General features: G+C 37.8%; 1 protein-coding gene across 1 annotated transcript in view; it reads left to right on the plus strand.

The window, feature by feature from the left end:
• The window catches only part of POF1B (POF1B actin binding protein), a 105,198-nt gene extending 90,268 nt beyond the window's left edge, over positions 1 to 14,930 (plus strand). The window contains exons 14-17 of the mRNA XM_081564053.1: positions 5,196 to 5,324; positions 6,131 to 6,213; positions 13,451 to 13,565; positions 14,925 to 14,930. Of these exons, the coding sequence (XP_081420179.1) occupies positions 5,196 to 5,324; positions 6,131 to 6,213; positions 13,451 to 13,565; positions 14,925 to 14,930 (333 nt within the window). The remainder of the gene's footprint in view (positions 1 to 5,195; positions 5,325 to 6,130; positions 6,214 to 13,450; positions 13,566 to 14,924) is intronic.

Consider the following 14,930-nt stretch of genomic DNA (forward strand, 5'->3'; position numbering starts at 1 on the left):
AAGTCCTGCAAATATCAATTAAATCTAACTTGTGTATTGTATCATTTGAAGTTTGTGTTTCCTTGTTAATTTTCTGTTTAGTTGATCTATCCATAGGTGTGAGTGGAGTATTAAAGTCTCCCACTATTACAGTGTTATTGTTAATTTCCCCTTTCATACTTGTTAGTATTTGCCTTATATATTGTGGTGCTCCTATGTTGGGTGCATATATATCTATAATTGTTATATCTTCTTCTTGGATTGATCCTTTGATCATTATGTAGTGTCCTTCTTTGTCTCTTTTCACTGCCTTTGTTTTAAAATCTATTTTATCTGAAATGAGTATTGCGACTCCTGCTTTCTTTTGGTCTCCCTTTGCATGAAATATGTTTTTCCATCCCTTCACTTTCAGTCTGTATGTGTCCCTAGTTTTGAGGTGGGTCTCTTGTAGACAGCATATATAAGGTTCTTGTTTTTGTAACCATTCAGCCAGTCTTTGGCTTTTGGTTGGGGCATTCAACCCATTTACATTTAAGGTAATTATTGATAAGTATGGTCCCGTTGCCATTTACTTTGTTGTTCTGAGTTCGTGTTTAAACATCCTTTCTGTGTTTCCTGTTTAGAGAAGATCCTTTAGCATTTGTTGGAGAGCTGATTTGGTGGTGCTGAATTCCCTCAGCTCTTGCTTGTCTGTAAAGCTTTTGAGTTCTCCTTCATATCTGAATGAGATCCTTGCTGGGTACAGTAATCTGGGTTGTAGATTATTCTCTTTCATTACTTTAAGTATGTCCTGCCATTCCCTTCTAGCCTGAAGAGTTTCTATTGAAAGATCAGCTGTTATCCTTATGGGGATCCCCTTGTGTGTTATTTGTTCTTTCTCCCTTGCTGCTTTTAATATTTGTTCTTTGTGTTTGATCTTTGTTAATTTGATTAATATGTGTCTTGGGGTGTTTCATCTTGGGTTTATCCTGTTTGGGACTCTCTGGGTTTCGTGGACTTCTGTGACTATTTCCTTCCCCATTTTAGGGAAATTTTCAACTATTATCTCTTCAAGTATTTTTTCATGGCCTTTCCTTTTATCTTCTTCTTCTGGGACTCCTATGATTCGAATGTTGGGGCGTTTCATATTGTCCCAGAGGTCCCTGAGGTTCTCCTCATTTCTTTTGATTCTTTTTTCTTTTTGCCTCTCTGCTTCGTTTATTTCCACCATTCTATCTTCTACCTCACTTATCCTATCTTCTGCCTCCGTTATTCTACTGTTGGTTCCCTCGAGGGTGTCTTTTATCTCCTTTATTTCATTATTCATTGTATATTGACTCCTTTTTATTTCTTCTAGGTCCTTGATAAACATTTCTTGCATCTTCTCAATCCTTGTCTCCAGGCTGTTTATCTGTAACTCCATTTTGTTTTCAAGATTTTGGATCATTTTTATTATCATTATTCTAAATTCTTTTTCAGATAGATTCCCTATCTCCTCCTCTTTTGTTTGATTTTGTGGGCATTTATCATTTTCCTTTACTTGCTGAGTATTTCTCTGCCTTTTCATCTTATTTAGACTTCTGTGTTTGGCGTGGCCTTTCTATATTCTGGTAGATTGAAGTGCCTCTTTATTATGGAGGTTCCTCACTGTGGGTGAGGTTGAACAGCTGGCTTGTCAAGGTTTCCTGGTTGGGGGAGCTTGTGTTGGTGTTCTGGTGGGTGGAGCTGGATCTCTTCTCTCTAGAGTGCAATGGAGTGTTCAGTGTTGAGTTTTGAGATGTCTATGGATTTGGTGTGCCTCTGGGAAGCCTGTATATTGATGCTCAGGGCTATGTTCCTGCGTTGCTGGAGAATTTGTGTGGTATGTCTTGCTCTGGAACTTATTGGCTCATGGGTGGAGCTTGGTTTCAGTGTATATGTGGAGGCTTTTGGATGATCTCTTATTAATTAATGTTTCCTCTGGCTTTCAGTCTTATTCTTGCGGTAGCCTCAAGACTTCTCCATCCATACAGCATCGATAATAATACTTTTAGGTTAATGGTGAAAAGATTCTCCACAGTGAGGGATACCCAGAGAGGTTCACTGAGTTACATGGAGAGGTGAAGGGGGAGGGGTTTAGGTGACCAGGAGGAGAAGAGGGGGACTCAAACGTGGAGAGAGTAGTCTAGCCAGTAAGCACTTCCCTCTGTGCTCTCCACAGTCTGGAACCCTCAGAGAGGTTCACTGAGATACATGGTGGGGGGGGAAGGTAATAGAGGTGAGCATGAGTAGAAAGGGAGGAGTCAACTGGGGAGCAAGAGATCTTGGCAGTATTCTGTTCCCAAAGTGTTCTCCGGTGCCCAGAACACCCTCAGAGATTCACAGAATTGGGTTGAGAAGAGAAGGAGGATGGTGGGAGATAGAGGTTCCCTGGGGGAGAAGAAAGAGTGTCAATAGGGGGAGAGAGTAATCAAGCCAGTAATCCCACTCTTGAGTAAAAATGGGTACTAAAGATTGGGTTCCTAAATGTACAAAATTGATATCAGATATGTAAAACCAAGATTAAAAATCTAGAGTAGAGGTTAGATTCTTAGAAAAATCGAATATAAAAAAAAGAAAACAAAATCACAAAAAGTATAAGATATGTGTATGCAGTTTACTTTAAAAATAGGTTTTTTTTTTTGCAAGGTAATAGTGGGTTATAAAAATGAAAATTAAAGGTGTAATAGAGGACTTAAAGAAAAAAGTAAATAAAGAAAAAATTAAAAAAATTAAAAAGAAAAAAAAATGATAATAGTAAAAATATATCCAGGACTTTCTCTGGAGCTGTTGTGAGCAGTGTGGCGTCTGTTCAGTTTCAGATAGATCCTTGTTCCTGCTTATACTTTTCAAGATCTATAGGCCCCTTTCAATGCAGTCGGTGATAACTACAGGAATTTTAATCTGTTTGCCTGTCACTTCCAAAGCGCTTCCCTCTGTTTATTTGGCTTCTGTTTGCAGGTCTCTTCAGTGTCTAATTTCCACCCTGCCACAAAGGGGCAGAGGTCGTCTCTTTAGGTTCGCTTGTTCAGTCCTGCTGTGGGGAGGGAGGAACACTGCAAACCAATATCACTCGCGTGTGTGTGGAGAGCTTGCAGTGTCTCAACTGCACTGGGTTCACCCCCGCTCACGGCGTGTGTGCTTTCCCAGTCTGCCCTGCTCAGGCTTCAGGTCACTCGGCCGGGGAGTCGGCCCTGAGATGCGTACACTTCCCAGGTCTAAGCCGCTCAGGTTCAGGTTCCCAGGTACTCCACAAAGGCGCAGACTTGGTTGGGCCCGTGGTTTGTGCAGTTCCCAATCGGAGCAGCTCAGGCAGCCAGGAGTTTGGCGAGCGCACTCTTCCCTGTTGGGGCGGTGCGGCTTATCACCTCCCTGGTTCCCGCCTCGGTTTACGGGCGTGCCCGGCTCCGGTGTGCTTTGTGTTAGTTCTGGGGAGCTGGTCTCTGGCTGCGACCCTCCCGGCGGTTGTCGACCCTCTGGGATCTCAGGCAGTCTTTGCTTAGAAACTGGAAGCCTGTTTTCAGTTTGGTAGGGGGTGCCCTCTCTGGGGCCGAGTTTGCCCCTTTCCGGCTCTGGCTGGTCCCACCTGCCTGCTGTGTCCGGCGGGGGATGGGGCGGTCCACAGCCGGCTAGCTCTCCTCTGGTATCGCTCAGTCCTTTTTTCTGTGAGCGGGCCGGCAGTGCCTTAGATTTGGGCTTTTCATGGGATAGTTCTCCCTCTCTCTGGCTGTCCCACAGTTTAGGTTACTATCTCACGTTAGCTCCCTCAGATTTCCCTCAGGGCATTCGGCCCGGTCCTTACCCTAAGCAGTGCTGTCTGCTCCTTTCTGTTCAGCCCCCACTTGCTGGTGGCGGATGCGAGCGTCTGGGGTTCTTTGCTGGGAGTTGCCTCTAGGCACGTAATCTGTGGGTTTTATTTATTTTTTCTCCCGGTTATGTTGCCCTCTGAGATTCGAAATCTTCCCCCAAACCCGCCGGTGAGAGGGTTTCCTGGTGTTTGGAAACTTCTCCTCTTTCACGACTCCCTCCCCAGGATGGGTCTCCATCCCTAACTCTTTTATCTCTCTTTTTATCTTTTATATTTTCTCCTACTTCCTTTCGAAGATAATGCTTTGTTTTTCTGGTCGCCTGATGTCTTCTGCCAGCATTCAGAAGTTGTTTTGTGAAGTTTGCTCAGCGTTCAGATGTTCTTTCGATAAATTTGTGGGGGAGAGAGTGGTCTCCCCGTCCTATTCCTCCGCCATCTTAGCCCCTCATCCCCTTCTTTGACTTTGAGGGGTGATACATAGCAAGAGCTTTGTCAAGTGCAAGGATGAAACTGTTGAATTATGTACCTGTAATTGGCATCAAAATCAAGGTGATATTTGTGAGAGTAATTGTACATTGCCTTATTTTGTCATTCTAGGTCAGATTTACTAACTCTTAAATTACTGATACCTAATTGTAGTTATATAACTCAAATATATTAATATAAAAACTAACCACAGAGGGTTTTTTTTTCCAAATATAATGTACAGTCTTAACCAAAAATCAAAATGAAACAAAATAGAATTTGTTCAAAAGGAAATCGACTTTTCTTGCAGATTTCCTCCACTGGTTTCTTTTCCATCAGAATGTTACTAATAACACTTTAACCTAACAGTCATCTGTGCATACATAATACAGTAAAGAAGGAAATGAACAGGATTTGGTGTCAGAAGACCTGTCATGGAGTTGCAGCTGTGTTGCTTACTAGCTGTTGCTCCTTTGTATCATTTAACATCTCTGGATCTCATTTACCTGTTTTGTAAATAAGGTTTATAATAACACTTATCTCAGAGGGCTGCTGTGAGGACTGAGAGAAGTTATGCAGGAGGAATATGTTTTTAAGTGCAAATCATGATATAATATTAGTTACTGAGTTTTCCTTAGTTAGTATTTGAAGGAATATAAAGAACCTGTTTTCTTAGTTTTATTTTAATTCTGTTGCCTAAGATTTTTACTTACATAATGCCTAAGCCTAAATAGTAAAGTCACCTTTAAAAAGTGAGAAATTCCTAATTGGTATTTCAATTCTTATTCAACATTCATAAAACTCCAAATGTTTATAACTATTGGTATTTTACTCTTCATTTCATAACTAGCTGTATGACTTTATGTCACTTAACCTCTTTGGAACTCAGTTATCCATTTTGTTAAATGAGAATTATAATAGTTCTAAGTTCTTTTTAAATCCTTAGACTCAATTAAATCAGTACCAAAAAGATGTTTCAAGAAGAGAAGGAAGTTGCAGTGACTTCCAATTCAAGATTCATGAACTGACAAGTTTGCTGGAAGAGAAGGATTCCCTTATAAAGCGTCAGTCAGAGGTAACAGAGAAGGGGTCAAGGTGGAGAGAAACCATACAACTCAGCCATGTGGGATAAATACTTACCATATACTAAGAAAAGACATATTTCCAAGACTTAACTTTATTCATGAATAAAAATGCGAATGGCTATGAAGAAGTAGAAGGCTCCATTTCAGGAGAAATAATTCAAAGGAAAGATAGAATTGAAGCAAAAAATGTTATGTCTTTAATATTTTTAAAATGTTGATTTTTCTACCTCATTAGCAATGAAACTTCCAATAAGACTGAGTTGCTTCAGTAAGGGACTGTGTTATATTCCTTTCTATGACTATAGCATATAGCCCAAGATCTGTTATAAAATAGGTACTGAAGGAAGAAAGTATCTAAAATGGTGGTTAATATCGTATTGCTGTTATTGAACAAATGGTACTTGTAGTAATGTTCAGTAATAGATTATCTTTTAGGAAACAATATGTTTCCATATTGCAGTTTCAATACTTTTCTGCTATAGTTATATTTTAATCTTTCGCAACAGAAATTTTCACATATTCACCTTGAGAATCATGCCCATTCTATCTCATGTTATCCCTTAAGTATAGAAATCCTATACCAGTTAGTGGATTCTTGCAGAGACTTATAATGTAACTTATTAGGTATCATGAAGCAAGACTATATGGAATTCAACAAGTAGGATTGGAATATTCTTACCTCAATGCTAAAAAGGAAGGGAAAAATTATTCTTAGAACCTTGTTAAATGATCAGAAATACCTCTTACCTCATGTTTGTACTGTTTTCAAATGGTTATATTGTTTTTTATTTGTAAGGAACTCTCGAAGTTGAGACAAGAAATATTTTCATCTCATAACCAACCCTCCAGTGGTGGAAGGACAACTATTACAACTAGAAAGTAATGTATTTTTAATGAAATTTGGATATGATTTTGGTTATGATATAATCCAAGTTATAGCATGTTTACTTGATATATACACCCTTAGATAGAATTTGGTGTTTTCTGCTGGCCAGTAATTCTACTGAGGAATGAATGTTCACAAAAAGACGATAAAATTAAACAACACGCTTTCACTGTATTTATAATATATTAAATACAATGAAAGTAAAAAGCAAATAATTAGTTGTTTAACCAACCATATTAGTCAGGACTCTTTCAGTTGCACATGCCAGAAACCCAGCTTAAACTGGGAATTGGTTAATCCACTTAACTGGGGTTGCTTGTTGTCCAGATGGATTTGTGTGATCAAAATATGTCTTCAGAAATCTATGTTTATCTTTTGGCTCTGTTCTTTCCCACATAGACATCATTCTTAGGCAGCATCTCTTTTTATGTAATCAATATGACCGTAACTTACATTGCAGCAGTTTAGCAAAATCAAATAGAAAGTGACTCTTTATGAATAGATTCAGCAAAAATCAAGTTTGGATATTTCATATAAATGGAATAATGCAAAATGTAATCTTTGAAAACTGAAATCTTTCACTTCGCATGTTTTCAAGATTCATCTGTGGTTTAGCATGTATCACTACTTCATTGATGTTTGTTACTAAATAGTATTCCATTCTATGGATGTATAACATTTTATTTATCCATTTATCAATTGATGGAAATTTGGTCTGTTTTCAGTTTTGAACAATGCTATTGTAAATATCTGTGTACAAGTTTGTGTATAAATATGTGTTCATTTTTTTTAAGTATATACCTAGGAATAGAATTGCTGAGCACATAGTAACTCTGTTTAACTTTTTGGAGAACTCCTAAACTTTTCCAAAGCAGCTGCACCATTTTATAGCTGTTAGCATTTGCCTTATATATTGAGTTGCTCCTATACTGGGTGCATAAATATATACAGTTGTTATGTCTTCTTGGATTGATCCCTTGATCATTTCAGTGTCCTTCCTTGTCTCTTGTAACAGTCTTTATTTTAAAGTCTGTTTTGTCTGATATGAGTGTTGCTCCTCCAGCTTTCTTTTGATTTCCATTTGCATGGACCATCTTTTTCTACTTCCTCACTTTCAGTCTGTATGTGTCCCTAGGTATGAGGTGAGTCTCTTGTAGACAGTATATATATGGGTCTTGTTTTTGTATCCATTTAGTCAGTTTATGTCTTTTGATTGGAGCATTTAATCCATTTACATTTAAGGTAATTATCATCTTTTATGTTCCTATTGACATTTTATAAATTGTTTTGGGTTTGTTTTATAGGTCTTTTCCCCCTTCCTTTCCTCTTTTGTTCTCTTCTCTTGTGTTTCTTGCCTAGAAAGTTTCCTTTAGCATTTATTGCAAAGCTGGTTTGGTGGTGCTGAATTCTTTTAGCTTTTGTTTGTCTGTGAAGCATTTGATTTCTCTGTTGAGTCTGAATCAAAGCCTTTCTGGGCAGAGTATTCTTGGTTGTAGGTTTTTTTTTCCCCCCCTTTCATTACTTTAAACATATCCTGCCACTCCCTTCTGGCCTGCAGATTTTCTGCTGAAAAATCTGCTGATAACCTTATGGGGATTCCCTTGTATGTCATTTATTACTTTCACCTTGTTTATTTGAATATTTTTCTTTGTATTTAATTTGTGTTTGTGTGATTAATATGTGGCTGGGTGTGTTCCTCCTTGGGTTTATCCCATATGTGAATCTGCACTTCCTGGGCTTGGGTGACTATGTCCTTTCCCATGTTAGGGAAGTTTTCAACTATAATCTCTTCAAATATTTTCTCAGGCCCTTTCTCTTTTTCTTCCATGACCCTTTTAATTCAAATGTCAGTGCATTTAATGTTGTACCAAAAGTCTCTGAGACTGTCCTAATTTCTTTTCATTCTTTTTTCTTTGCTTTGTGGCAGAGATTTCCACCATTCTGTCTCCCAGGTCACTTATCTGTTTTTATGCCTCAGTTACTCTGCTATTTTTTCCTTCTAGGGTATTTATTTCAGTTCTTGTCTTGTTCATCTCTGTTTATTTGTTCTTTAGTTCTTCTAGGTCTTTGGTAAACATTTTTTGCATCTTCTTGATCTCTGGCCCCATTCTTTTTCCGAGACCTTGGAACATCTTTGCTATCATTATTACTCCAAATTCTATTTTAGATAGATTGCTTGTGTCCTCTTCATTTAGTTGGTTTTGTAGAAATTTATCTTGCTTCTTCATCTGTAACATAATTCTTTGTCATCTCATTTTGTCACTTACTCTGTTTGTGGTCTCCTTCCCATAGTCTGCATGATCATGGTTCCTCTTGCTTCCAGTGTCTGCCTCCTTGTGGGTGAGGTTGGTCCAGAGGCTTGTGCCATTATCCCCTTGATAGGGTGATCAGAGCTTGCTCTACATGTTGTGTGCCCTAGATATTGCTATTTGGTTGTCACTGCCCTGTCAGGGGTGGGGTCTGTTCCCTAGTTGTCAGAATAGAGACCCCCAGATCTGTTTCTTAGCTGTGTTTCTGATCTGTGGTATAAGATAGGTAGGATTGAAGCATTCCCACTGGGAGAGAAGCCACTGGGTATTCCTCCTCCGGAGGTGTTCACCTGTCAATGTGCTCTGTTGTGTCCCTTTTTGCCTGTTAATGAGCTTACAAAGTACAATGTTATTAGTGCTGTTCTTGGTGCCACCTTAACTGTGGGTACGCCAGCAATTGGCCCTGGTGACACTCAAGCATTGTTTTCATCAAGCCATTGGCTCAGATCCACTGAAGTCAGGTTCCAGGACTGCATCAGCTATGCACCTGGACCTGCCATGGGAACTACAGAGGCAGCTCACATTCTGGTCTGCCCCAACCTTCACATGTACATGCCCACAAAGCCCACAGCTGCTAAAGCTAGACCCCTCCCAGCTACAAGAACACTTGTCCTTTCAGATGTTTCACATGAACTGAATTTAGGAAGCCATCAGTGGAGGTGTAACTGAAGTTTTCACAGCTGCAAAGAGAGATTTCACCACTTCTTCCTTAGTCACACACCCCCTAGTTTCAGCCCCTTTGGGCAGATTTCCTAGTAGGGGGAGCTATCCGTGTCCTCCTAGGACAGCATGGGCAGGTCCTGACTCCCACTAATGGATTTTCTAGAGGAGCAAGTTTACCTACATGCTCCCAGGACAATGGGACAGCTCCTGGAACCCACTGGTGGATTTCCTAGTAGCAAGAGCTATCCATGCTCTCCTGGGACAGCAGGGCAGTTCCAGCATCTGCCTGCAGGTCTGGAAGAGATGGCCAGTGTCTGCCTCTGGAGCCCAAAATGACAATGGTGACCCATGCCAGTCCCCAGGCCTCCTCTAGGCAGTGTCCTATGCCTGGGAGCACTCACAGGGAAAGAAGCTCTTATGGTGGTCCCACCCCTCTCCTCATGTGCCTCCCAGTAATGGTTCCTTCTTTCTCTGGTGGGCTCAGGCTTCTTCCTAGTACACCTAGACCTAGTTAAGTGTAGCTTCCACACCTAACCCTGGTCCTCTCCCTGGGATTGAGCTCTGGAATCTGAACTTCAGCACCCAAGTCCCACTCTCACTGACAGAAGAGTGTCTCAGGTTGGGGAACATAGATTGACAGTGCCGACCCTCTGTGCAGGTTACTCTCTGTTTTGGCTTCCACAAACCTGTTGCTGCTCTCTCCCTCTTAGGCTCCAAAAGTCTCCCTCTGTCCAGTATGATCTCTCCACTGGTGAGGAGACTTCTCAAGGTGTGGGAAACTTTATTCCTTCACAGCTCCCTCCCAAGGGTGCAGGCCTCATCCCGATTTCTTCTTTTTCTTTTTCCTTTAGTCCTACCCAATTATGCAGGGTTTTTTTTTTTAAGTCTTTTTTGGGGATGTCTGAGGTCTTCTGTGACTGCTCTTTTGTCATCATACTCCTTTTTATGTTTTCAAGATAAAAGATTTCTCTTTAAATTTTTAAAAATTGTGATATAATTAACATATAACATTACTTTAGTTTTGGATATACAACACAGTGGTTCACTATGTGTATATTTCCAAGTGATCACCACAGTAAGTCTAGTTAATACCCATTACCATCCATAGTTACAAATTTTCTGTGATAAGAACTTTTAAAGATCTAATCTTTTATCAACTTTCAAATATACAATACAGTATTATATTAACTATAGTTACCATACTGGTCATTACATCCCAATGTATTTATTTTGTAACTGGAAGTTTGTACCTTTTGACTGCTTTTGCCCATTTTGCCCACCCCCCACTCCTCCACCTCTGACAACCAGCAATAAGTTCTCTTTACCTATGAGTTGTGTTTTTTTTTTTTTTAGATCCCACATACAAGTGAGATAATATGGTATCTGTCTTTCTGTGTCTGCCTTATTTCATTTTGCATAATGCCCTCAAGGTCAATCCATTCTGTTGTAAATGGTAGGATTTCCTTTATTTTTTGGCTGAATAATATTCCAGTGTGTGTGTATGTGTATGTATTGAATATACAATACATAATATTTTATTTATCCATTCCAACATTGATGGACACTTACACTGATTTTATGTCTTGACTATTGGTAAATAATGTCACAATGAACATTAGAGTGCAGATACCTTTCAGTGTTTTCATTTCCTTCTGTTAAATACCCAGAAGTTAAATTGCTAGGTCATATGATAGTTCTATTTTTAATTTTTTGAGGAATCTCTATACTGTTTTCTATAGTAGCTGCACCAGTTTGCATTCCCACCAACAGTGCAAAAGTTTCCCTTTTTTCCACACCCTTGCCAACACTTGCTATTTCTTGTCTTTTTGATAATAGCCATTCTAAGACAGGTATGGAGTGATATCTTTCTTGATATCTTTAAATTGTGTGCTCTTTCTTTCTTTGCTAACCAATCTGGTTAGAACTATATCAATTTTACTGATATTCTTTAAGTTATTTTCATTATTGTATTTTATCTGTTTTATTTCTTTTTTTATGATTGCTGTAAGTTTTAAACTATTCTTTTTTATATTATCACAGTCTGTCCTCAAATAATGTATCCAATCACATGTAGCATAGAAATTTTATGGTAGTATACTTTCATTTTCCCTTCATGATCTTTCTGCTATTTCTGTTATCTATATTTACTTTTACATATATTATAAACCTTCAAATACAGTATTACATTGCTCTCAATAGTAAAATTATTTTTAAAATATTAAAACAAGAAAAACAATGTTTTACATTTACTCACATATTTATCATTTCTAGTGCTGTTCATTCTTTTGCTTAGATCCAAATTTACCATCTGATAATCATTTTCCTTCTGTCTCAGATACTTCCTTTAATATTTCTTGCCATACTGCTCTGCTGGTGAAGACTTTTCTTGGCTTTTTATATCTGAAAAGTTGTAATTTTGCCTTTATTATCCAAAGTTATTTTTGCTGTGTGTAGAATAGTAACTGGAGAGATTGTTTTTCCAGTACTTTAAAGCTGTCATTCCACTGTCTTCTGACTTTCATTATGTCTAATATGAAGTTTTATGTTAATTTTATGATTATTTCTCTGAGTAATGCTCTTTTTTCTGTTTATGAGATTCTTTATCACTGGTTTTCAGCAATTTGATAATGATGTGCCTCTATGTGTTTTTCTTCATCGTTATTTTTCTTGTTGTTCATTGAGTTTCTTGGATCTCTGTGTTAAGTTTCTATCAAATTTGGAAAGAATTAGGTCATTGTTTCTTCAATTATTTTTTGTCTTCTGCTAATCCTATAATCCAGGATATATAATCCTATATCCTGTAATCCTTCGATTACACATATATGAGGGCACCTGATATTTTACACAGCTAACTCATACTCTGTGTGGAGAAGGCAATGGCAACCCACTCCAGTAGTCTTGCCTGGAAAATCCCATGGATGGAGGAGCCTGGTGGGCTGTAGTCCATGGGGTCGCTAAGAGTCCGACATGACTGAGCGACTGAGCGACTTCGCTTTCACTTTTCACTTGCACGCATTGGAGAAGGAAATGGCAACCCACTCTAGTGTTCTTGCCTGGAGAAACCCAGGGACGGGGGAGCCTGGTGGGCTGCCGTCTATGGGGGTCGCACAGTCTCAGCCACAACTGAAGCGACTTAGCAGCAACAGCAGCAGCAGCAACTCATACTCTGTATATCTTTTTCAGTCTTTTTTTCTCTTGTGTTTGATTTTGGATAATTTGTCCTAATGTCTTCAAATTTAGTAGTATTTTCTTCTGCTGTGCCTAATCTGTTGTTAATCCCACACAACATTAATTTCATCTTTATAAATCTGATGTAGATCATCGTATTCTCAATCTTTCTCACTGTGTTCATGCTTTCCTCCAACTTACTGATTATACACTTTATATATTTCTTTATATTTCTAGTAGATGAAACCTTGCTTATTTGTCATTTCTTGGTTTGTTTCTACTAATTCACTTTTTTTTATCATTACTTATATATTCCTGCTTCATTCCATGCCTACTAATTTCTTATTGAATGCCATATATCATGATTTTACATACTTGAGTTCTGGATATTTTTTATAACACTAAGAATTTAGGAGGTTTGTTTGGAGAAGAGGTTAGGTTATTTGGAAACAGTGTAATAATTTCAAGTTTTGTTTTTAAACTCTTAGAACAACTTGCAGTCTAGGACCAGGTCATCCCACTACTAAGGCAGTAGTAGTGTTTTGTATTATTTGCCTGATGCCCTCTAGTATTAGGAAGTCTTTTCACTCTGGTTAGTGGAACACAGACTGGAGTTCCCTTTACCAAGTGAATTCCAGGAATTTTAAGACTTCCTTTTCAGTGGTTCTTACCCCAGCCTCAGTAGCTTTTTCACATGCCTATACTGATCAGTACTCACCCAAAGACTTGTAGGGGAATTCTCTACAGATCCCTTCACCTCACTCCAACTGTATAGCTCTCTCCTGTCTGGTATTCTGTTCTACAAATTCTGACTCCAGGCACTTGTTGGGCATGTCATTTGCTTCCCTTCTTTGCGATCACTATCTTGTGCTGCCAGTGGTCCATCATTGCCAGAAGCAGAAATACTTCCCTCTTATTCTCTTGAAAATTATAGTAGTAAATCTGTGTACACTAAGAGATTTTCTTTTTAGAAAAAGTTAAAAGTCATTCAGAGCCAAATTAAATAAGGAAAGTCAAAGTAGGAGTGACTAAAAAGTAATGAAATTATTTTCTTGTCCAGCCTGTAAACTTAACTTTTTTTTCTATATAGGTACAGGACACAGTATCCAATCCTAGGCCTCTTGTATGATGACTATGAATATATACCACCAGGTAGTGATACACAAACTATTGTGATTGAGAAAACAGAAGACAAATGGACTTGTGTAAGTTCATGGGACATTTCTAGAGTATATAATTAGGGAGAAAAAAATCCTAAGGCCATTGCGTTTTGTTAGCAGAGTCTCTCAGCCTCAGCACTATTAATATTTTGGGCTGGATAATTTGATGTGGGGGACTGCCCTGCACATTGTAGGACATTATAAAACTATATAGAATCTGATTTTTAACACTGTGATAATGACAGCTTTTTTCTTATGTTAAAATCTTCTTAAGTACTGAAAGCAGGTAAGACTAATCTATGGTTTTCAAAATCAGGAAGTGGTTGGTTATCTTTGAGGGTTGGCACCCGATTTGAAGGAAACATAAGGAGGACTACTGGGGTACTAATAATATGCTCTTTCTTGATCTGAGTAGTGGTTGCATGTATGTGTTGAGTTTAGGAAAATTCATTTAGTTGTACACCTATGTGTGTACTACTTCTAAGTTTATTATATTTCAATAAAAGTCTTAAAATGCCTAAGTATATCACGATGAGCAACAGATAAATATATGTCAATCAACTATTCTGTAGAACCTTTTGAGGAAAATTTTAAATTTATATTTATAGTTAATAAAATACTGCAGGTGTATAATTAATAAATTACTGCAGATATAATTAATAAAATTAAACATCTGTTAACTCACTTTAAACAATTATCTTTTGGTTGAACAAGCTCAAATATTTGAATAAACTAAAAAAAATTCAGAAAGCTGTTAGCTCTGAAGCTCTTCTCTAACTACAGCTAAGTCATCAATCTTGTATATATGGTTATCTATCATCAGTGGAAGCAACCAACATTCAGTAACTCTAAAATAAAAATAATTTGAACTTTGAAATATATTTTAATATATTGTATTTCTTAGGTCATTAATTAGTTGAGAATTACTTATTACTATTATTCCCCAGAGGTGGCATAAGAGACCTGCCAAATAAAGGGTCAACAGAAAAATAGTCGTTACTTTTCCCTTCATTAATAGCATACAGCAATGAACATCAAACTTGATATCTGAAGGTACTAGATACTATTAGCAAGTTCAAAATATATTTAAGTTTGCAGATGATAGATGTGTATTTATCAACAGAGACTTTTGGATATATTTAACCTCTAAATATGACATAAAGGAGTAAATCTACTTAAATCTTCCTCCCCTGTGCTTAAAGTCATTTGAAAACTATACCTTGACTAAAGTCAGATAAACCATTGTGTCATTGACTATACATATAAAAAAGTGCCAAAACAGCACCATGCATTTCCTTTGGTATTATTCATATCAATGAACATAGTTTTTATAACTTTGTTCATATAATTATAATGTCTTAAATTAATTATAAGCCAGTTCTAAACTTTTTTTTTCTTTTCTAGCCATGA

Source organism: Giraffa tippelskirchi, chromosome X (genome assembly GCF_054371585.1).
Source record: "Giraffa tippelskirchi isolate mGirTip1 chromosome X, T2T-mGirTip1v1.2.pri, whole genome shotgun sequence".
Taxonomy (NCBI): Eukaryota; Metazoa; Chordata; class Mammalia; order Artiodactyla; family Giraffidae; genus Giraffa; species Giraffa tippelskirchi.